General features: G+C 38.3%; 2 protein-coding genes across 2 annotated transcripts; both read left to right on the top strand.

The window, feature by feature from the left end:
* The first annotated feature begins 407 nt into the window (after positions 1-407).
* On the top strand, positions 408-12,617 carry ADSS1 (adenylosuccinate synthase 1). Its single transcript, XM_032222371.1, is given in 11 exon segments — positions 408-469; positions 2,638-2,746; positions 3,096-3,177; positions 4,129-4,197; positions 4,199-4,256; positions 6,511-6,665; positions 8,208-8,244; positions 8,247-8,331; positions 9,174-9,271; positions 10,849-10,998; positions 11,825-12,617. Coding segments are annotated over 11 exon segments (939 nt in total). The 5' UTR covers positions 408-426; the 3' UTR covers positions 11,878-12,617.
* Positions 12,618-20,000: 7,383 nt separating this feature from the next.
* On the top strand, positions 20,001-23,386 carry SIVA1 (SIVA1 apoptosis inducing factor). The gene is made up of 4 exons (XM_032208940.1): positions 20,001-20,280; positions 21,313-21,516; positions 22,548-22,704; positions 23,177-23,386. Exons 1-4 carry the CDS (start codon positions 20,163-20,165, stop codon positions 23,232-23,234), a joined length of 537 nt encoding a protein of 178 aa, XP_032064831.1. The 5' UTR covers positions 20,001-20,162; the 3' UTR covers positions 23,235-23,386.
* Positions 23,387-24,689: the final 1,303 nt, after the last annotated feature.

Genomic DNA, 24,689 nt, shown 5'->3' with positions numbered 1-24,689 from the left:
GTTATCTCTTACTCTATGATTACAAAAAGCTTTTTAATTACCCAATCTTTCTCTAATCATGAAACATCCAGTCGTAATGCATTTTTTCTGTTTTAGGCAAAAAGTCTACAAGAGTTTTCCAGTTAGCCATAAATATATATACTGTCTTTTCTCTAATTAAAAAGGGTAATTTAGCAAGCTTCATATTTTTGCCTATGAACAAATAATTCTTATTTTAATATATTGATACAACAAATGGTAAATTACGATTAAGGTTGTTTTGACCTGGCAATTTCTTTATTTTGAAGCACAGTGCTGCTAATAATTACACCAGCTTGATTTCTTTATTGTTAGAACACTAAAAACATAATTGTATGAAATATTTGAAAATCAACCTTGTTTTATCTCCTCAAATCTATGCAGTGTTTGATTTTCACCAAGCAGTTGATGGACTTCAAGAAGTACAGCGTCAAGTACAAGAGGGGAAAAAGTAATTATATATCTTGGTATATTTGAATTCTGCTACTAGATGTGGGCATAAGCCTGGACAGAAACATATACAATGCAATGTAATGCAACAATTCTGTTAGTTTTTTTGGGCTGTTCTTGTTTAAAATATCAACTTACACAGCATGCATGAGTTTCAAATGTGCAAGAGTCAGAAATTGTATAAGAGCAGTCTGATCCCTATATGTGTCATGCATATATGTCACATAGACTGTGCTTGTATAAAAGGGATGCACTGATAAAAGCCATATCTCTATACATCTGGTAACTGCTCTGGAGAAAATACCTACGCTTTACAAGTAGTGCATGAGGAGACAGATCATGTGGTTAGGTTTTATTATATGGAGGCCAGTCCAGGTCTGATGCCCATATTTATTTATCTTGCTGCCTTCTTCCTATCTACACATGGGGCTCTGTTATAGAATCTGCACTTTAGAACATGGCAGCTCTTCATGACATACCACACAAATAGAAATCTGGCTGTTATCTCTTCGTGAGAATGATGAAGTTATGGGAACACTGACTAATGTAAATTTAGACAATGAATCATATATATTATTATCTTTCCTGAGGCAAATTTAGTGACATAGCATTATCACCCAGATTATGTGTGAGAATCTCTTCAGGTTTGTTCAGTTATACAACTGCCACTGCTGAATTAGTATTAGCATTACAGTAAGGTTGTAAAAGCTGAACAATGAACAAAAAGGCATCTTTGTATTAGGGATTTGGATTCTAAAAGTATTTTGAACTGCCAGAATCAGCCTCAGACGATATTAAGGTTAATTATGAGGTGACATGTGATACAAATGGATCATGGAGTAGAAAAATCTCTTTTAAAGCCAGGTTACGCTACTGTGTATTTACTGATGATGGGTAGGAAATCAATTCTGAGTAAAAGATAGTTCATACTCAAGTAATTATTGATAAACTTTTCCAATGTTTTGGGAAAAGACGATATAGTTATTGACATGCTTTTTCCCCTTCCAGTTGACCACAGTCATGTCTCTGTGCTGGAGGTTATATTTGATAGGTCACTGAGCTGGAAAACGATACCCAGTTAATCTATTTAGAACAACTCTGAAAAATCTGGCAGTGAAGTAGTGAAAGGAAGCATCCTCATAGCAACCTTGGCACACAGTACAGTATGGAAAAGTACTTGTACATGCATAGCATTCTGGTCCAGTTCAATTAATCAGTGTGGGGTAATATAGCTACTGCTGGATTCCCTAAAAGAACGACATTGTGATCTTTGAGATGATCAGAACATCCCAAACATAGATGACTGAAGTTTGGAAGATGCGCAGTCGAGAGGAATAATGCCTTTCAAAGACAATATATCGCTCAGTAACCTTAAAGAAAATGGGGGTGGGAGCATTATACTTTTCCAGTTATATTGTTATTTATCTGGGTTGCCTTTTGCTTGAGAATCTTCAGAAGAGAATATTTCCATTTGCATCATTTATTTAAAACATTTATATAACCTTTTCTTAAAGGCAAAAACTCTGGTGAGGCTCACCATATAAAAATTAAACAATGTGTAGAGCAATAAAACAAAACTAAAAATAAAGACCAGTAAAACCAAAGTAGAAAAATGTGGTGCCAAAATCACACTTTTAACTTTAAAGGGATAACTACGTCCCTCCTTGTTTCTGTTATCCCTTTATTTGTTGCCTCTTTTCAATTGGCGAGTTGAACTTTGACTTAAGTCCTTATATGCTACCACTTTATTTCTTTTAAAGAGAAATGGAGTTGGTAGTTGATGCAACAGGATATAATGTTGTTATTCCATTTCTATCAGCCTTCCCCAGAGTGCTGGATTTTGGCATCCAACTTGAGTTTCAAAATAATAATGTTCAGTGAGAGTCATATGTGCAATCTATACACCTTTCTTCTATTCAAGCATGAAAAAGTAGTTTTTTTCCCCAATTTTGTTTGATTTCTCAAAAGAAATAAATCTCTATCTGTTCTGAACCTGAAAAGATCAAAGACCTCATAGGCGAATATTCTTTTCTAATGCATGCATGCATTCATGCACGTCCAGACTACTCATTTTAACCAATTTCTATTACAAGACATTTGGAAATATTGTACCACTAAATAACTGAATAGTTCAACAGTTGATTCCACTCAATTGTCTTTTTTCGCTAGCATTGGCACGACAAAAAAAAGGAATTGGACCAACTTATTCTTCCAAAGCTGCACGGACAGGACTTCGGATCTGTGATCTTCTTTCAGACTTCAGTGAATTTTCATTAAGGTATTCTTGTCGAGTGCACAATAAGGAACTTCTTGGATGGGAACTTTTGTAGACTCTTAAGATATTGTACAGAAGGGAAAGTATGTATGAATGTGCTCTGTGGGGAACTGTGAAGATAGTTGTGCAAATATTACTGAAAACAGGCTGGATTTGGAGAAATATTTATTTCATTGACTTAATTAAGATAAATTCTGATTATCTTTGACACTTAAAAAACCTGTTGTTTGAACATACAACCTGGTCTCCATGCATATTTCACCAGGTATTTTTTGCCTGTGATTTTTAGGGAAACATACAGTTTTAAAATATCTATGTACAGTGTATGCTGCTAATTGTTGATGTTTTGCAGATTTAAAAATCTGGCTCACCAGTACAAGTCAATGTTTCCTTCTTTAGAAGTTGACATAGAAGGACAACTAAAAAAACTGAAGGTAAACCTCTAACATTCCATCTTGAAATTTGGAATTTTAACAGAATAGATAAACCTAGATTGGATTATCTTTCCAGGAGAATGTCATGATTAATGATGATGGTGAAAACTTCTGAGATGACTAGAACTAGTGTCATTATGACTGGAAAAACTCCTTCACCTAAAAAGAATTTATAACCTCTGGACTCAGCTGAATATTTTTGTGCTATATGCAATTACAGGTAGTCCTCAACTTACGACCATAATTGAGTCCAAAATTTATTTTGCTAAGCAAAACATTTGTTAAGTGTGTTTACCACCATTTTGCAACCTTTCTTGCCACAATTGTTAAGTGAATCATAATGTTGTTAAGTTAGTAACATGGTTGTTAAGTGAATCTTGTTTATCCATTGACTTTGCTTGTCAGAAGGTAGAAAAATGTGATGACATGATCCCAGGACACTGCAACTGTCATAAATGTGAGAAGAGTTGCTAACAATCTGAATTTTGATCATGTGACCATGGGAATGTTGCAATGGTTGTAAGTGTGAAAAATGGTCATAAGTCACTTTTTTCATTGATGATATAACTTTGGACGGTCACTAAATTAACTGTGTAAGTCCAGGACTATCTGTAGTTATGAGACATAACTATTTCAGTCTGAATGGTTCAAACTTTTTCAATCATCTTGTTCAGATCCTTAAATGCCAAAGTCATCCAAAAGGATCTGACAAGATGCCATTTATTCTCCTGCAGATTAAACTGGCAAAACTTCAGAGTTTGTCATGATAAATATAATCAACCTTATTCTTGTGTCTAGCCAGCCTATCACAGTTAGCAACCTGTATATTTCCTCCTTAATTGCCTAGAAATTGTGTTTTTTCTGGTTTGGCTTCTGATATGCTTCTATTCTTAACTTTCAGCCAATATAGGAGAATATAGTAACTTTTCATATATATATGGAATATTGCAGGGATACGCTGAAACAATAAGACCAATGGTCAAAGATGGAGTTTATTTTATGTACGAAGCACTACACGGCCCCTCCAAAGAAAATTCTGGTGGAGGGTGCCAATGCAGCACTGCTTGACATTGATTTTGGTATGTCACTTGGTACAGTATATGGTTGTCTAGCTACATAGAAATCTGTTTAATAAATTACTATGTACATAGATATGAGAAGGGTTAGATTATTATTTCATGAGTAGGTGCATATTGATGAGAAATAATAATGCATACAGATGAGAAATAAAGCATGTATTTCCTGAAGCCTGACAGGCCACTGAGAGAAATGGTGATTAGTTTACCCTTTTCATACATTCTTAAATATTCATAGTTTGTATGATCGTGAGTCTTAATCATGCTGAGAAATTGATGAGACCCCTGGTGATTTCAATGGCCATATTGTAACTATGACTTAATTTGAATCCAACCATATCAGAGTTGTTAGGTAAGCTCCCCATTGGGAGAGCAAGTACGTTCAGCGAAGCGTTGTGAGAGTTTTGTTGGAGCACACACAAACCAGCATACAGAGACACTGCAGTTTAAATAGGCTTTTACTTTCGTGGAAATAAGGTATCAGAGTCCATCAAATAGTCCAAGTCATACACGGATAAGACAGTCAGTCATCAGTGTCATCAGTTAAGGGATAATCCAAATAACATAGTCCAGTATCATATGATCAGTTCAGTACTCAAAGTTTGCTAACAGTTGCAAAACTTACAATAGCTCACGACACTCAGATCAGATCAACCCAGCATCTAACGAACAGAGAGCTAACAGTCATTTTGGCTCCCTCTTATGGCCGATTGAGGAAAAACAGCAACCAATCACATTTTACAGTATGATTTAAAGAAACAGGTATAGCATTGCTATATGATTTATATATTGCCAATCCAACCATTATATTCCTAACATTCTTCCCTTTGGGTAGGACAAGATATAAATCTTACAATCTTAATCCGTATTCCTCGCAATAACATTTATGCTTTATGTTACCTTGGGCCTTACTAAAATGATCTGCGATGTTATCTTCAGATATACAATACTCCAGTGAAACTAATTTACTATTCACACTTTGCCGTACAAGAGTATCTCAAAGTGTATCTTATTAGGGGTCAACATGAGAGAATGTACTACCTCTTTTAGAATGCAAGTGAGTAAAGATTAGGAGCAGATTCCAAGAAGGAATTTGTTTTGTGCTGTACAGTTTTGCATTCTTCTCAGTTGGCTTATTAAACCATTTGTTTAATTTGTTGCCTTCTGGAACCAAATGTACAGTATCTTTTACAAGCATGTAGTTATTCCTCATTTTATAACCATAATGGGAACTGGCAACTCCATTGCTAAGCATGACCATACCGTCTTACAATAGCAGTTGCAACAGTTTTGGTTGCCATTGTTAAGCAAATCCCACATAGTTGTTAAGCACAATATCACATGATCACCATTTGCAACGTCTTGCTGTCTTCCCCATTGACTTTGCTTTTTGGAAGCCAACAGTAATGCTGCAACCATCATAGCAGATTTTAGCAATAGCAGATTTTTTATATACCGCTTCATAGGGCTTTCAGCCCTCTCTAAGCGGTTTACAGAGTCAGCATATTGCCCCCAACAACAATCCGGGTCCTCATTTTACCCACCTCGGAAGGATGGAAGGCTGAGTCAACCCTGAGCGGGTGAGATTTGAACCGCTGAACTGCTGATCTAGCAGTCAGCTGAAGTGGCCTGCAGTACTGCACTCTACCCACTGCGCCACCTCGGCTCTTAACTGCAAGCTACTTGTCAAGTGCCCAAATGGTCATCATGGGACCTGGGGGACACAATGAGTATGAGGAATAGTTGTAAGTCTCCTCATTGAGCATTGTCATAATTCTGAACAATTACTGAGTGGATAAGTAAGCACTACCTGCATATGGATGTTAAATGTAACAATATTTACAGAGCAATGGTGGTGCAGTTTTGAGAATGCAGTACTGCACGCTAATTGTGCTAGCTGCCAGCAGTTCGGCAGTTCGATTCTCACTGGCTCAAGGTTGACTCAGCCTTCCATCCTTCCGAGGTCGGTAAAATGAGGACCCAGATTGTTGGAGACACTAGGCTGACTCTGTAACTGCTTAGAGAGTGCTGTAAAGCACTGTGAAGCAGTATATAAGTCTAAATGTTACTGCTAAGTGCTGTTTAATAATATAGAAGAGCATAATGTGCTTGATAAACCTTCTGGATTATGCAAGTTTCTCCCGCACATTTTCATGTGATTCCCTGATCTTTAAAGGTGATGTGTTGAACAGCTGTTTGAAATAACAGCACTCTTTTTTTTTAAAGCAGGATGTACCTATTTTTTGCTTTTTGATAGGCACATATCCTTTTGTGACATCATCAAACTGCACCGTGGGTGGTGTATGCACTGGATTGGGCATTCCTCCTCAGTATATTGGAGAAGTTTACGGAGTAGTAAAAGCCTACACAACAAGAGTGGGAATTGGAGCCTTTCCAACTGAACAAATAAATGTAAGTATTATAATTAAACTAGTACAAATAAATTAAAATAAGCATAGGATAATACAGACTTGAGTATTTTACAGCCTCCAGGCCATATCTGACCCTTTGGTTGTCCCTATCCAGCCCATGTGAGGTCAGTCAGAAATTAGAAATAAATGTAAATAATTGCACCTCAGGGAGCAGGAGAAACTGAATCGGGTCCAGTTCTACACTTCTTCAGTCAGTTGAAAGCCATGGGAGTGGGAGGAGAGAAAGCACTTTTCTGTATCTATGCAGCACTCACCCCTTGCTTGGAGCAGCCTTAGGAGACAACAGCAACTATGGTTTAGGTGGGGGACACAGGCTCGTCGATCAACCACCGTCTTGCAGGCAAGCAGGAGGAGTACATCCAGGATCTAGCAGGAGAGCAGTGGTGGTGGCAGAAGCATGGCAGCTGAGCCAGGTTGGGCTGAGGTGAGGCTCTACATTCCCACCTCCCTCCAAATGTTAGTTCCAGCAGCCAAAGTCACCAGAAGGAACTCAACTCTAGACAACAACTCTCCGACAAAGAGCAACAGGAAGCCTATTGGTATGGCCCTCCACAACAGTCCCAGTTTCTCATATGGCCCCTTGGGAAAATTAATTGCCCGCCCCAGGATAATGTGTTGTAATGATCCTGTGCTAATACATGCAAGTATTATGCCACTCAAACTTTATTATAAAAGAGAAACTGTGCGGATGATATTAACCTGCTCTCCCAATTGTCTTAATTTTCTTTGGAGTGTGATTCTCCACCAAATCACAGCTCCATTCTATAGCATACTTTCAAATGTCTTTTTACAAGTTATCCTGATCTGAATCTAATTTTAAAAATTGTGTCATCTCCCAAATCCACTCCCTGATTCTCTCAATTTGGAATTTTTAATTTGTTTAAATTATTATTTTTTACTGTAGCGTATAAATGCCACTGGATAGTGGACAAAGTGGTATAATAAAGTAATATAGTAAAGTAATCCAGAGTCACATTGCACACAGATTTAATCAATAAATAGACTATCAGGGGGGGGATGAGCATCAAAGAACTGCACCCCAAATTCTGCATTTAGGATTGAATTAAAAATACAGAATACTCTAAATCCAAAGTATGATTTCAATGACAAATGAGGATTAGATTTTGCATTCTTTTCTGCTTTCTTACGTACCTTTCTTTCATGCATATATTAAATGCTTTGATATATACATTTACATATGCTATAATCTACAATTATTACAATACATCAATGGTAATTTGGAATAAGTTTCTAAGTCTGATTTTAGGACTAAACACCAACCATAATTTACCAGCTTGGAACGTGAATCCAACCCTGATTAATGCTAAATGAAGAAAAAAAACTGCCTTTTGGGGAGTTTGGAAAATTGTTTGACTTAGTGTGCCATGTTAAACATCGTTTGTCTTCTAAATGATTTAAAAAAAACATGCATTTTTGACATGACAATAGTTCATTTACTAGTGGCTTTGACACTTGGCTATGTCTACTGTTCCAATCTTTTGGGTATCTTTGTCTCTGGTAGGAAATTGGAGACCTTTTACAGTCACGAGGTCATGAATGGGTGTGACTACAGGCAGGAAAAGACGTTGCGGCTGGCTAGACCTTGTCATTTTGAGATACGCTCATATGATCAACGGCTTTACTGCGTAAGCATCACAGATTTTGACCTACACTTGGAACTCATAACTTTTAACCCGGTGGAGTACAAATATGTAGGTAACATTATAATTAGTCTAGCAAAATTATGTTTATATTTTGATAAGAAACAGTAGCACTTTATCCCAAAGAAAATAAAATTTCAGTGGGCTTGAACGTCTTGGGTCAATAGTACTGTACAATAAACAACAGTCATTGTAGGGGCTGTAAACCAGAAAAAAGCAGGAAATAGAAAATGATATTTACATGGTACATACTTGCTATTTCTGCCTCATCATAAAGTTTTGCATCATTGTTTGGTCTTGCAATCTGAAATATATCAGGAAGGAGATACAGAGTGTTTATTTTAAATTCTGACTGATGTGGAATGTCGATCAGCACAAACTAAAATTAATGGAATTAAAGGCAGGCCAAGTGATATATGTGATTGGCCTGTAAATTGCTCTGAACGTAGTAGGTTCTGAATTCTTGAAGCTTAAAAAAATAAGTTTGATATCTGTGGATTGCTCTTACTTGAAAAAAATATAACCATCCACACTGTGCACAAGTTTTTAAAATATGGAACATTTAATTCTTAAGTGCCATACCTAAATTCTCATCATTTGTATGTAGCTAAAATTTACTGTGTGATACAGACCTGAGTATTTAAAATGCTTCTTAACATGTGTATTAATTTAAACTTTATCTGGTTGTAACCTTTTTTGTGTGTGATTACTTCAGAACAGTTCATGCTGTTGGGATATCCCATAAACTTAAAAAAAAAAACCAGGTAGAATGAGGATTGAATGAGATGTTGAATGAGACTAATATCTATCTAATATTTTCTGGGCAGTTTGGCATTAACAAAACTTGATATTCTGGATGTCCTTGATGAAATCAAAATTGGTGTGGCTTACAGGCTGGATGGGAAAAGAATTCCATATTTTCCAGGTATGTTATTAACTGAATATGTAACTTTGAACTAGGCTGAAAGTTTATTAGGTCAGGTGTCCCCCAAATTTCAGGCGACAAACCTGATGAAGATTTTGCTGTCCACTTTCATTTCTCTTCCAATTTTCTTGCGTCCTTTGGGAAGATTAAAGACAATTTCTAAATAAACACATGACTACAGCCCAGTGGTAGGTTTCAAAAATTTTTAGAACCTCTTCTGTAGATGTGGCCTGCTTTGTGGGAGTGGCTCGCTGGCCATGTGACCAGGTGGGAGTGGCTTTCTAGCCATGTGATTGAGTGGGAGTGGTTTGGCAGTCATGTGGCTGAGTGGGCGTGGCCAACTTGTAAAATGTGGTGAAACTCACTTAACAACGCTCTTGCTTAGCAACCAAAATGTTGGCTCAGAAACTCTGGCATTTGAAGCACGCAAATCTTAAAATTGTCAAGTTACAAGACCCTTGCACCCCAAACCCTTTAGAAAAAAAATTTCAGGGGTATTCAAACTTGAAAGCTTTAAGACTTGTGGACTTCAACTCCCAGAATTCCTCCTCCAGTCATGTTGGCTCAGGAACTCTGGCATTGAAGTGTGCAAGTCTTAAAGCTGTCAAGTTGCACGACCCTTGCACCCCTAACCCTTTAGGAAAAAAACCCCAGGGATGTTCAAACTTGACAGCTTTAAGACTTTAAGGTTTAGATAGGACTCTTAGAGACGGGTGGGGCGATTGGTGAGCCAGCCAATGAGTGAGCAGTGGGCGGGGCAAGCATGGTGCGGACGGGCAGTGGGAGGGAGCTGGAACTGGTTCTAAATGGCATGGTAGATTTGTGGAACCTATAGAAGAGGTTAGAACTGGCAGGAACCCACCCCTGCTACAGCCCTTCAAAACTTTTAATTTCCAAGAAAGCTTCAGAGCTCATACAGAAATTGTAGCTGGGCTTCATAGCATGCCAGTTTTCCTTTAAAAAATAGAAGAAGAAGAAAAATCTGAAAGAAATTTGAAAGGACATGTGACACGGGAACCTGACAATTTTCAAAGGACAGGTTTGTACATGTGCATTTTGACATCTTTGTGTACCACGTATACACATTCTGTAATGTTAATAATTAAGAACTGAGAAGATCTGGTCTTTTCTTCCTTTATCTATTAACTATTACAAAAATTATATATAACCAGTGACATTGCCACTTATGCGAACTAGCCTACAAACAGACTTCATATAAGTAAAATGAGTGCCAATAATTTTCTCTGTTATTTCACTAAAGATACAGTCCAGACAAATAGATAATTGTAGCATTGTTCTGTCTTTCTGAAGTCAGGAAAATGACACCTAAATGCTGTGAATAAAGTAGGGCAATTGTTCAATAAAGATCTCACCTGGTGGTTCTGTATAATCTGATTTATTCTAAAAGCGAAGATAATCATTTTTGAGAAAAAGAGGTTTTGAGAGCAATAGTCACCAAAAGAGCGAAAGCTTCCAAGATTAGGTTAAAGAATTGTTTATTATGTTTTTAAGAGTAAATGCTAAATTATGATTACATGATTCTTATAACCTGAATAGTTACCTTTTCACTTTTAAAGCTAATCAGGAAATATTACAAAAAGTGGAAGTTGAATATGAAACAATGCCAGGTTGGAAAACTGACACAACTAATGCCAGAAAATGGGAGGAACTTCCATCTAAGGCACAAAATTACATTAGATTTGTAGAAAACCATGTTGGTGTGTCAGGTATGTATTTTCATCATGACTGTTCTTGCTATGTTTATTGTTGTAAATAGACAGGTTCTTGCCAATTAGAAAAGCAGCAGCTTTCTGGGGCTTGAGATAGATTAGGGGTCCTAAGCAATTCCTACTGCTAAAGAAAAATTAACTAGAATCATTGTCATTCCTTTGTGAAACTACTGTATGGTAGATTTCTTGCTCCGCAGGTATTCCAAAGATGTTTAGTAGCTGCTTATGATCCCTAACTGATAAACTTCAACCTAATCCATCCCAGTATTGATGGTATTTGTTAGAGGAGACTTGCTGATTAAATAATACCACTGCTAATACTTCAGTGCCTAAGAATTATATAATATAATGTTCAATGCCCAGAATCATGGTTGTAAATTATGGTGGTCATTAAGCAGGTCACAAATAACAATTTTACAACCATTTTGTGGTGGTCATTAAATGAATGCCATGGTTGTTAAGTAAGCACTACAATCATAAGAGAAACCTGTCCTCCCCAATGGGTAAGTTGTTTTTTTTTGCCAGAAACTGGAAATAACCCTAGCCCTCACACCAAAAATAATGACTGTGAGATACTGCAAATGGCCATAAATGAAAACAAGTTGCCAAGTGCCCAGAAATGCAGTCATGTGAGCATGGGAGTTTATGTGTGTGGCCATTGGAGGTTTAAAAATGGGTTGAAAGTACTCCTGGGGATAGGTCCATCATAACTTTGAATGGTCACTAAGTGACCAGGACTACTTGTAATATATTTCATCATGTTATTTATTTGCTATTTATTCATTATGTTATTTCTAATTATTTTTCTTTTTTTCCTCTTCAGTTAAATGGGTTGGAGTTGGAAAATCAAGAGAATCAATGATCCAGCTCTTTTAAGTGGCCCATAGAAGAGCTGCACTGAGAAAGGGTTCGCCTAATCTTTTCTGATCCTAGACGAAGATGAAGATGCTTTTAAAATCAAAATAACCTTCCTAGACCATGATTAGAAAAGAGCATTTTCTCTTATTTTAAAGTGTTAAAATAGCTTGGAAACTACATAAAAATAATTGGAGTGAATTGGTTGAGGAGAATATTAAGATGTATATACTAATAAAACTCTCCTGTTCGTCTGTTGTAATCTTCTATTGGGCGAAATGGTGCCTTGTAGGGCAACCATTTTTTAATCACTGTACTTTAACTTAAAGAATGCATCCAAAATCCAGAACTCATTACTCCTATGGAATTGAAATTTGGCAAAACTGTGGCCATTTCAGCGCCACAAGACTGCCGTGGTCAGTCGAAGCCACATAATCATTGTTTCCAATGCTCCCTGCCAAATTCCCACAAGGAAAGTCAATAGGACATTAGCAGGTAATCGTTAGTCACTCACACTCCAACTGAATGTTTACCTGTACATGATCATTATGTTTCTCTACTGGTAAAGAAATGTCTCTGGAACAATAACCCAGTGGGTCACAGGCTGTGTAGTAACTTTTTAAAAGTATCAAACACATATGGAATTATTTTTTGAAACTGCTATCAAAAACAATCTACCATAGTGTTCCCATTCGTATGTCAGGAAATGGTGAGATATGCATATATGTTATGCAGTGGTGGCGCAGTGGTTAAATGCAGCACTGCAGGCTACTTCAGCTGACTGCAGTTCTGCAGTTCGGCTGTTCAAATCTCACCGGCTCAGGGTTGACTCAGCCTTCCATCCTTCCGAGGTGGGTAAAATGAGGACCCGGATTGTTGTTGGGGGCAATATGCTGACTCTGTAAACCGCTTAGAGAGGGCTGAAAGCCCTATGAAGCGGTATATAAGTCTAATTGCTATTGCTATTGAAAACAAACTGCCTTATAGTGCGCTGAAAAGATAGTAAAACTAAGCAACTCTTTTTAAGTTTGAGAGCCAAAGCAAAATTATCTTGGACTCTACATTTCTTATAAATAAACATTCTTCAGATATCAAAAGACAAAGGGAAGCAAAAGAGATTATGTCATAGAAGAAGGAGGCAAGCCAAGTCATTTGATGGCAGTGGTCAGACTGGAGTGGAGCTGTTAGAACCTAAGATATAGAACTTCCCTTCATTCAATATTTTCTGGTAGTGCTCCACATGAAGCCCTCAGAAGTTCTGTACTTTTAGCTCATTATTTTTAGCTCCTACTTTTAGGAGCTGAGGTGGCACAGTGGTTAAATGCAGCACTGCAGGCTACTTCAGCTGACTGCAGTTCTGCAGTTCATTTGTTCAAATCTCAGAGGCTCAGGGTTGACTCAGCCTTCCATAATAGCAATAGCAATAGCAGTTACACTTATATACCGCTTCATAGGGCTTTCAGCCCTCTCGAAGCGGTTTACAGAGTCAGCATATCGCCCCCAACAATCTGGGTCCTCATTTTACCCACCTTGGAAGGATGGAAGGCTGAGTCAACCCTGAGCCGGTGAGATTTGAACCACTGAACTGAAGATAGCAGTCAGCTGAAGTGGCCTGCAGTACTGCACTCTACCCACTGCGCCACCTTGGCTCCATCCTTCCGAGGTGGGTAAAATGAGGACCCGGATTGTTGTTGGGGGCAATATGCTGACTCTGTAAACCACTTAGAGAGGGCTGAAAGCCCTATGAAGCGGTATATAAGTCTAACTGCTATGGCTATTGCTATTATATTTTAGGCAAGAAAACAAAGAAAAGGCAAGTAGACAAACTTATAGCAACGAAAATTTATTTTAAAATACCATAGCAAAATATTATCTTGCTGCATATCACCATGAAAATACCACCTGTAAGTTCACTTTTTTTTACTATGCTCTCAGATCATATTTTTCACTGCTGCTTATTACTGCTTGAGTTTCAGCAGAATATAATATTTTTCCATCACTCTTCACAGAATAAGCAATTCAGCATGTTAGTTTATCAAATTCTGGGTAATAAATTATTTTGGAGCAACCCTTAAAAATGCAGTTATTGACAAAAAATAAGTAACATATGCAAAGGAAGTGTTCTGGTGGTGAATCTGGCACCATGTAGAATAGAATAGAATAGAAGTCTTTATTGGCCAAGTGTGATTGGACACACAAGGAATTTGTCTTTGGAGCATGTGCTCTCAGTGTACATAAAAAGACAAGATACATTAGTCAAGAATCACAAGGTACAATACTTAATGATAGTCATAGGGTACAAATAAGCAATCTGGAAACAATATCAACCTAAATCATAAGCATACAAAGTTACCGTCATGCAATGAAATTATACTATTTTGAAGTAGCATTCCTGAGAAATTGAGGCTCAGTTTCAATCTTTTATGATGTATCCCTTCATTGAAATGGGAAACATGCAGCAGAGTGCCAAATGCTGCTGTTTTAAGATCACTGTTTTCAATAACAAAGGCAGTTGGGAAATGAAAAGGGGGAAAGCAATATAGCATATGTTGTTTTTTGTTGTATTTGCTGTTTGCTGATTTTTATAGGCTAACCAGACTCATGCTGTCTGAATTGGGTGGAAATTTTAATGCTATAAATAAATACATGACACACTTGTTAGCATACCTGACTGGGATTTGAACAATTGTCAGTTTGGGTACTGCCACATCGTAAATGTCTATTTGCTAGTTAGGAGTAGGATCACAATCATCATAGGACTTAATAGCAGTTCCTATATAGATGCTGGTACCTTGATTGCATATGCTAAGTGCTTACCAGTCCCTGTTAAGATGTTACACAAGTTGAGTATATGTATTAAAAAGTCTAAAGAGTTTGAGTGAGAATACCTTCCACATGGCCAAGTGTTCTATCCTGTTTTTCATTGTAGCTCTCACATGTTAGATAATGTAGAGTAAAATCTAACTCTTTTGGAATACTTTGTTCCTAATTTACTGAGAATGTGGTCTTTTCTTAGAAATACAAAAGATGATGGAAAGTCTCTTTCCTGCTGATCAGTAGCAGTTTGTATACAGGCAGTCATTGACTTTTAAGCACAACTGAGACCAGAATCCCAGTTCGCACAGTCCTGAGCAAAGCGGTCATTAAGAGAGGTGCTCACATGACTACTTTGCTCAGTGACTGCAATCTTGACTCTCCTAATTGAGATCATTAAGCAACAGACCATTAAGCAGAGAACCAGAAATAGGGCCCATTCCACTGTGCCCAGGAGACCCAGGCCCTTCCTGGGTCTACTTTTTTTGCTTTTTTCAGGCATACCCAGTCGATGCAAGGAGGGGCATTCCTCCTGAGACTGCCCTGCATCATTCTGCATGCGGACCCCATTCTAGAGTAGAATAGAATAACAGTGTTGGAAGGGACTTTGGAGGTCTTCTAGTCCAACCCCCTGCTTAGGCAGGAAACACTACACCACTTCAGGCAAATGGTTATCCAACATTTTCTTAAAAACCTCCAGTAACATTCACAACTTCTGGAGGCAAGTTATTCTCATAATCTTTGGATGACTCCATCTCCAAATCATGCACTTTGGAGGAGACTTCCAAACGATCACAGGAATGATAGTGTTTGCTAGCCTTCCTAAGCATTCTAGCCCTCCTATGGCTAGACAGCTAGTAAATGCCATGGTTCTGGAACTTACAAATCTCTCTAGCCTTCAGAATGGCGGGAAATCCTGGAGAGGGCTAGAAAACTAGCAAATGCCATAGTTCTGAAGTCTAAACAATTTTCTAGCTTTCAGAACCGATAGTGGTTCGCTAGTTTTCGAATCAGCATCCACTGAGAGAAAGGCAAAAGTGAAGTCATATCATAGTTCAAATGATATACATATAATTTGCACCATCTTCATAGTGATATGGCATGTATCATGATGACTTGTATTTATGTATATGCTTGGTCAATACCTCTGCCTCACTTTTCCCTATATTAGTATGGTAGGGTATTTTGTAGAGAAAGTCACCCATCCTTAAGACCCAAGAAAAATAAAGCTCTTTAGGGTGCTACAGAATTCTTGGTATTTGCTGCAATATAATGCTCTAAAATTTCCTAAAATTTGCCTTGTCTTTGTAAAAATACAGGCAATGTCTAGGCAATGTTAACAAGAGGTCAATGTTTTCTAAATAACTTTTTAAAAATGATTTGGTGCTGCCCTAGGAGGAGCACCATTAATCAACTTGCATTTCAGATAGATTTTTAGTCCTGTCAGAAATGATTCAAGACTTTCCTTCAACCTACCATACCTCTGCACATACTATCTGACCAAAGTTTACCAAAGTGGCCTTTACCCTACATTACATATCCATAATACGTTATCAGTTATTTGCTCACTACATTTAATTATTTGTTTTCTGTATCTCTTTAAAAAGTCTAGCTTTGTCTTTGCTATAACTTTTTGTTCATCATGACATTTTTCCACTGCCCAGCTGTGCATTTTCTCTCAAGTGAGTTTCTGTTGCATGGAAAGCTAGCTATAAGCACATACAGTCCTGCACATAAGCAGCTTAATTTCTTTAGCAGCCACAAACAATTGGCAAATACTTTCACACAGTTCCCATCTATATGAATGGGTGCTATGCTAGAACACTTTGGTAGCTCCCATTCATGTCAGTGGATCTTCCTTAGGCCTCTTAGTTTGCACGTTTAAATCAATATTCATAGATAATCTATTAACGTTGGCATATTTTAACAGAAATTGTTCCCATAAAATAGCATCAAATGAAATTAAGTATTTAGTAGTCAGGATTTGTTATACTATAGTTCATTCTTCATGAAATATATATATTGTATTTTGACTGTTTCCTGGGATACTAAAGCTTCATGTGAAATTTGGCTTAATAATTTAGTACAACTTTAGTATGCTGTTTAAATGCAATTGTTATCTAAAATACATTATGACTCAATGTGGGGAACAGCATAAGACACCGAAAATGTCTTAACTGTACATCAGGCAAGAATAGGTCAGGTTTGGGGCCTAATATTTTTATGATGCATTGTGCCACACAATTCTTGATATAGCAAGTATAGACCAGATGATCAAAATGCACTAAAACTGTTCTCTTGATTATTTTGTATATTGTACAATGAGCTGTATTTATCTTATAGCTCTTTATTTACTCAATAAAGCCTTATAACATTGTCTATTTATTCTGAATCTTATGAATCACTTCTGGATTTAATACAGAACTGATAACATCAGATTTTATATTGAATTTGGTCCATAGAGACTAGTAATTGAAGAAAGAGGTCTCTTAGTTTTATGACACATTTGAAAGTTCAAAAATTACAATCTAAGTCTCATTCTAACGTGTGATTTTATATGCTATTTAATCAAGATCACTCTTCTATTAGCATTTTCCTTGAGGTTGCCAAATTCTTCAAGGCACTCAGACATTACTCTGTTATCTTTGTTCTTCCAGTAACAGTTCTTACACTAATGCAAGACCCAATTTTGTACGTCAAATAATGTTAAATTTGATACAATGTTTGGGGTACCTGGGTTAATTATATTTAGCTTTTTTAAAGTGCATCACTGAAAGACATACACACATGTATGAGACTACGTTAACAACATTCAGCAGCAACATTTGTTAGATGCAAGTCATATTAATTTTATGAGAAAAACAGAGGGTAACATCAACAGAAAGCACCACCAAAGCAAATATGTTATTGCTGGTTATTTCCTGCTTTCTCTCTGAACCAAGTTACATAGTAATACCAAGCCAATGTGGATTGAAGTCAGCAGAAGTCAACCTGAGCCCAGGAGCCATATTTTATTCTTCACCTTACCTTCTTCCTCCCCCAAATTTATGACAGGGAAATATATTGGCATCTTATCATCATGAAAAAATAATATTGCACATGACATTCATTTCATAGCCGATAAATCCCACTACTTTCAAGAAATGTACTAAGTGAAGAATTTGATGACACAAGAGTGAAGGCTGCAGTGGAGTAAACCTGCTCCTTAAATGTGTTTGTTTTTCACATATAATAGTTAAATTTCTAAATATTAAAAGTTACATTTTTGGTTAAAATCATTCAAATGTAAACCACAATGAGGAGGTAAATGCCCACATCCTTTGTGTTTTTGATGAAGTCTTGACTCCAACATTGAATCCTAAGAGGTTTATTCAAGAACACTCAATAGAGCCTATATAGCAGTGGTCCCCAACCCCCGGTCCGCGGACCGGTGCCGGGCCATGGAGTACCTGGCACCGGGCCGCGCAGCGGCCGGGGGCCATGATCGCTGCAGCGGCCAGGGGCCATGCAACGGCCGACTCTTCACTCATGCAGCGCCATCGCCGGAGGGGGGGAGCTGCGCGGAAGCACAGGAGCAAGTGAGGCAAGGAGGAAGAATCCCCCGCTACTACACCACCTCCGTCCCCTCCCCGAGTCAGCCGTCCCCTCAGTGAACGCCTCCGCCTCTTTTTCCTTTCTCGCCTCAGCCTGGAAGCGAGGCGAGGAGGGGGCGGACCATGCGCTGGAAGCGGAGCCCTTGGAGGCCCTGGCGGCTTCCCCACCCGGCCTTGGCTTGTGAGAAGGAACGGCGGGAGAGGTAGAGAGAGAGAGAGAGAGAGAACGTCGGGCAGCCGAGGGCGGGGGGGGTCTTTTGAGGGGAGATGGGGGGCAGCGCACGGTGGAAAAGCGGCGGTCTTGCCCACCCCTTCCCTGCCTCCCGCCCGCTCCAGTTGCCGCAGCCAGGGGTGGGGGCTCGGTGCCTGAAGTCTCTTGCCTCTCTTCCAAAATTTCGCCAACGGGCATCGAATATACTTTGGTCCTTGAAGCGCTTTTCCTGTTATTTGGACATTATATATATACGTACGTACATACGTACGGTATGTATATATGCATGTATGTATGTATGTATGTATGTGTGTATATATATATATATATATATATATATATATATATATATATATATATATATATATATATGTCTGTAGTCCATAATATAGTGATGATTTTAAAAAAAATTAGTTGAGCACATGGAATCTTTTTTCTTTTAGTATATTTTGGAGGTGGGGGCCCACTTTGTTATTTAAGATAGTATCTCCTTTTATATATGGTAGTGAAGATACCTAATACTCCCACCCCCTATTTCCCCCACGACAATCAATGTGTCGTCGCGAACAACGCCCCCCCACCCCTGCGCGCGCTCAGCGGGCCATGGTAAAATTATCAAAGGCTGACTGGTCCGCGGCGATAAAAAGGTTGGGGACTACTGATCTAGTCCAACTCCTCCCCCATTCAAGCAGATCCTACACCATTTCTGACAAATGGCAGTCCAATCTCCTTGAAAGCCTCAAGTGATGAAGCTCCCACAACATCCGAAGGTAAGCTGTTCCATTGGTTGATTGTTCTTACTGTCAGAAAATGTATCCTTATTTCCAGGTTGAGTCTTTCCTTGTTCAGTTTCCATCCATTATTCCTTGCCTGGCCTTCAGGTGCCTTGGAAAATAGCTTGACCCCTTTCTCTCTGTGGCAGCCCCTCAAATATTGGAACACTGCTACCATGTCTCCCCTGGTCCTCTCTTCAATAGACTAGCCATGCCCAGTTCCTATAACCATTCTTCAAATGTCTCAGTATCCAGTCCCCTAACCATCCTAGTTGCTCTTCTCTGCACTTTTTCTAGAGTCTCAATATCTTTTTTATAGTGTGGTGACCAAAACTGGATGCAGTACTCTATGTGTGGTCTTACTAGAGCTTTATAGAGTGTTATTAGTACCTCACTTAAACTTGATTGTATCCCACTGTTAATGCAATTTAGGATGCGGCTAAATGCGGCTTTTTTGGCTGCCGCCGCACACTGCTGGCTCATATTTAGATGACCTACAAGGTCCCTCCCAACTCTGCTAATCTGGTTTAAAAGCGGACTGCTCCAAAGCGCCAACGCCAATCCTTGGACAGTTTCCTCCTCCTCGCCGGCGCGCTTTTTCGACCCAGCCCCGCCCCCGCTCCCGTCACATCCCTCCCCACCAATGCCAGCGCCCACTAGCAGAATCCCAGGGTCCTCCCTCCCCCATGTCGTCATCTCGCTTCCCGATTGGCCGAGGGTCCGATGACGTAAGCGCGGGTGACCAAGCGGGCGGGCGGTGCATCCTCCGGGAGTCTTGTTTACGCCTCTCAGGCTCCTTTTTGCCGCGCAGAAAAGGCAGGGCTCGGTTAACCCTTGGCGCGTTATAATTGTTCCCGCTACGCCGGAGCTGCGGGTGCCTCGAGCCACGGTGGTCGGCGGTGGTGGGGGAAAGAGATGCCGAAGCGCTCCTGCCCGTTCGCGGACTCGTCCCCGGTGCAGCTGAAGACGCGCGTGCGGCTGAAGGAGCTGAGCCAGGGCGTCATGGGCGAGAGGTACCGGCGCGAGATCTTCGGTGAGGCGACACAGGTGGTGTGTGTGTGGGGGGGAGGACAGAGAAATCGCTCGGCGGGGCTTGTCCTCGCGGGAATCCGCGCTTCGCTGCTTGAGGGCGCGTTTCCCTTTTGCCCCCCGCCGCGGGCCCTTTCCGCCCTGGCGCGACCTGGACGCGCCTCCTTTCTCCCGGTCGGCCTCCGGAAAGGCGGCTTTTCGGAGGAAGAAAGCGGAGCTCCCCTCTTTCTTGTTACGGCGGCACCGGCCGCTCTAACTTGGCTGGTATGTGACCCCCCCCCCAAAAAGCGCTCTGTGTATGCTCAGAGGTGCTCCTCCTCGCCTTCGAAAGCGTGGGACACACAAGCCGTTTAATAAAAAGACGGGGCTCATTGTTCATCTGTCAAAAAAGCCCGTGTCATTTGATTGCCTTGCTTTCCCTAAGCGCCTTCGGTTGCAGAACCTGGGTCTGTTTCCCCCACAAAGCAAAGTGTCCTCGGCTATAGTCCCCAGTGTTTCGTGCTTCATCTTCGAGGCTATTTTATGTTCTTGCTGTCTTAAAAGACTTAGGCAGTTGAATCTCCAACAATTCAGCTCGGTTCAACATTTAATTTGTCTGTTTAATGTTGCATATAGATGAGTACTGTCACTATGATACTGTGATAAGCTCATATCAAACCAGCTTGAACTGAGGTATTTAGCATTTAATTGGCATATATAATTCTGACCTCACTGAAGCAATATGGTTTGGTTTTAGGTAAATCGTATGTTGGTGATTTCCAACAGCTAGAAATTCTTTGCAGGAAAAGAGATTTAGGAAGTTGCTCACACTTTTCTTTCTTGATTAGTTTGGAGGGTACAATATTTGGGGTTGAAAAGTTCAGCCAGCCACCAGAAGGCAGTATGAGTAACTGAAATCATATTTGTTGCTATAAATTTGTACATAAGAGGTTATACAGTAGACACAAATTGAATAATGCACTGTAGTGTCACTCTGGACAGTACAGTTAAAATATTAATAACATTGTCATCTTTGTTCTTCTTCTCATTATCACAGAGAAAACCAAACAACTGCTCTTCAAAGGTGCTCAGACATACATGAACAATGCCTGCAATGCAAGTGCAGTGGGAACATATCTAATTGCACAATATCCAGAATCATGTATAGACAAATCAGAAATTTGTTCCTTGCACAGATGTAATGGACAAATGTTAATTGGGCAGGATGGAAAACTTCGACAACCCTGTGCAAGTGAAATGGGTAAGCATTTATGTACTATTAATTTTCCATTTTCAGTTTTCAACCTGTTGTATTTATATCTAGACATGCTGTTTGCTCCAGTTGTTTTCAGTGATAAGAGAATTTAGAAGTTGTACTTGTGCTCATATATTACTATCATTGGATCATGTTGGTAGTAGCTGCATTTTAATATTTAAGTTTGTGGTGAGAATTTTTCCCCAGTTGTTTAAAATTACATTATGTGTTCTGGATTTTTGAAATATGAAATCATAATTGGAAAAAGCCTCAGAGGTAATTTCATTTAGGCAGTGCAGAAAGTACAGAAATTATAAGGCTATGTAGCCAGCCTTTGTCAATTTTTCTGTTGTTATTCATAGTTTATTTGTATCACAACTAATCATCTGTAGTTTCCAAGAATACCCCAAGAACCATGCAACTATATTTATACTAGGAGAAGAATATATTATCAAGTTATGCTAATTGAATGTTTTTTCATACTCAGGGTAACTGCGTGTGTATGGTTAACAACAAACTATAGATTATTGCCAATGCAATTTTAATTGGTTGGTTTCTGATGAAGTGTTTATGAAAGAATACCCTCCTGTGTTTGTGGATGTATCTAGCTAGTTTTCCTTTTAAAAAGATGAGACAGCAAATTATACAAGGCTTGTTCCTGATGTATGAAGTTTTGTATGTATATAGAATATTGTATTGTTATAAATAAATTTCTGAATATATTGTGTAAAAGTTAAATGCAATGTTGTATTCATTGGATAAATGCAATTGATCCTGAAATTGTAATTAAATGATCTTATCTGATGTAGGAATATATATGAAAAGTAGTGTCACCTGATTTGCATATAGAAAAAGTCCCAGGCTCCCTCCCTGCTAACTTCAACTCTATTAAGTGATACCTTATCTATTGGATAAATCTATTTTGATCAATATAAATGATTTTGTACTAGAGTCCAAATAATCTGATCATATAAAAGGAGATGCTTATGGCAAACAGTGCTGAAATCTAATTTACCAATCTGTTTGTTTATATACAGTTTTGCCGGTAGGAGTGTCAAAAGCCTGTTCCTCCTGTATAAGAACAGTTGACATCAAAGATGTTTGCACGCAGTGTGATCAGTACATATGCCAGAACTGCAGCAAACTCTGCAGCTGTTGCAGCACCATTGTCTGTTCATTATGCTCAGTTATAGAGTAAGTGCCTATCCAGATAAGCTTTAATTTCATTTGGTTGTATTGAATTGATAAATTCTGGAGGGATCTATAGTTGTAACATGACAAAAACTAGATGCAAATTTAATAAAGGTGATATGAGATGAGACTGCAGAAAGTTTTGAATTTAGAATTTTAAGAACGGATACTTAGAAATCAAATTCATTTTTGACTCTTGACAGAAGGGAATGTTTTATATGCTACAATTTATTACTTGAATTCAGTAACATTGGAGACTGTTAGATGTGGCTGAATTAATTACTATAGCATAGCTAATTCAATCTTTTATATCAGGATTATCTAGTTGGATCTTATTTGAATTCAGTATTTCTCTTCACAGTTTAATTTTGTTACAGCATTATGGTATGTGGAAGAGCCATAACAGAAGTTGTGTCCTCTTTGAACTTACTAATCAAAAAGAGACATTAAACTAACTTTTATCTTTTTTTTTTAGATTGGACGATGTTGGAGATCAAATCTTTTGCAGTGGCTGCTCAATGTACAAAGAATAAACAGCTGTTTTTAGGAAATGGTTGTCATTAGTATTGTAAAGAAAGTATTGCTTTTAAATAATTAGGTTTTTGAGATACTGGAGTGCCTTTTTCTAAATATTGTATATTCTGTAATTGTAGTTTAATATAATAAATATTTTCTATTTTGATAAGACCTGATTTTTGTGTTGCTTGTTAAAATAAGGATAATATATTCCTTGTAGAGAATATAGAAGGGATTCTTAGTATCTCCAGACAAGCCCCCAGATTTGGTTTGGAGACCTTGGAGACCTAGTGGAGTACATTTTTGCAGTATCCAATAAAAGAAAATTGTTTACAGATTTGATTTCTAATTGAAAATCACTATCCTAATCTTATAATTATTCATTTACCTGTAATCTGCTAATTCATTTTTTTTAAATCCTGGGGCTCATGATTGTATTTTAACACTTCTTCTATGTGAAAGAAACTTGATATCATATTTAAGAAGTCAGCATTTTTTATTTAAAAAAAGATGCATGTATTTTTGTATTAAGCTGAATGATACTAGTACTTGCCTTACAAATCCAGTCTTCATACAGTTTAAGCTAAACACATTGTCTCATTTTTTATCTTATATAAAAGATACCAGCTACACTACATAATTGACACAAGCCCTTAAAATAATGCATGCTAATTTGTATGATATGCAAAAATTAATTATAAGGACATGTTATAGGTTAGTATGATTAGCTTTATTCTATTTTAAGATCATTACAACTTTAATTTCAATGTGAAATTAATACTGCAAATCCCACATTCAAAAAATATTGCTTGTTTCCTTGTATCCCAGCAGGTATTGCATTCAAATATCCTTAGCATTTTTAATACTGTGTTTCTGGGGACTGAATTATCCTACTGAAATAGTATTTCATATCTGCAACTAAATCCTTAGGTGAGGAAATATACTTCACTGGAAAATATGGAAAATACAGTTTGATCGCAGTCAGGATCAGCAGTGAAATTGCCTTGTGTGATCTGAACTGCCCTAGAGAGACAATATGACCTAAATAATTTAGGGTGGGAATGGGGAACTCTTACCTGCTTTCACTGCTATCAGTAATGGTGTTCCTGCACAGGACTTTTAGTGTGGAACTGTTTCTAGACAGTAATGCTTTCAACCACATACTATTTAAATTGCATGGTGCCATGATCTGTCTCAGCACTCTTGCCATAATTCACACATATTTATGGAATAATATTTTTCAAACATTCAAATTAAGAATCTAGTACTAACTCAACAATCCCTACTGCATATGTCTGAGTTCCAAATGACGTAAATTGGATTGTTTAGATATGATTCTGATCCTCTTGGAAAAAAATCAATGCAGAACTTCAGGAATGGCTGCAGTTTTATTACCTTTTTTTTTACAGAATAACTGCAATTAAAGTGACTGTCCTTCATTAAAAAACAATATTACCTTTCAAACACCTTTA

The sequence above is a fragment of the Thamnophis elegans genome, chromosome 1 (assembly GCF_009769535.1).
Source record: "Thamnophis elegans isolate rThaEle1 chromosome 1, rThaEle1.pri, whole genome shotgun sequence".
NCBI classification, from domain to species: Eukaryota; Metazoa; Chordata; class Lepidosauria; order Squamata; family Colubridae; genus Thamnophis; species Thamnophis elegans.
The sequence above is the reverse complement of the archived record's forward strand: the minus strand, read 5'-3'. Positions and strand labels throughout refer to the sequence as shown.

Bases quoted from the DNA above. Each gene is read 5' to 3' on its own strand.
- SIVA1 (XM_032208940.1), top strand. From the start codon at position 20,163: ATGCCGAAGCGCTCCTGCCCGTTCGCGGACTCGTCCCCGGTGCAGCTG. The intron at 20,281-21,312 runs GTGAGGCGACAC...TCATTATCACAG, and splicing joins GTACCGGCGCGAGATCTTCG to AGAAAACCAAACAACTGCTC. The intron at 21,517-22,547 runs GTAAGCATTTAT...GTTTATATACAG, and splicing joins ACCCTGTGCAAGTGAAATGG to TTTTGCCGGTAGGAGTGTCA.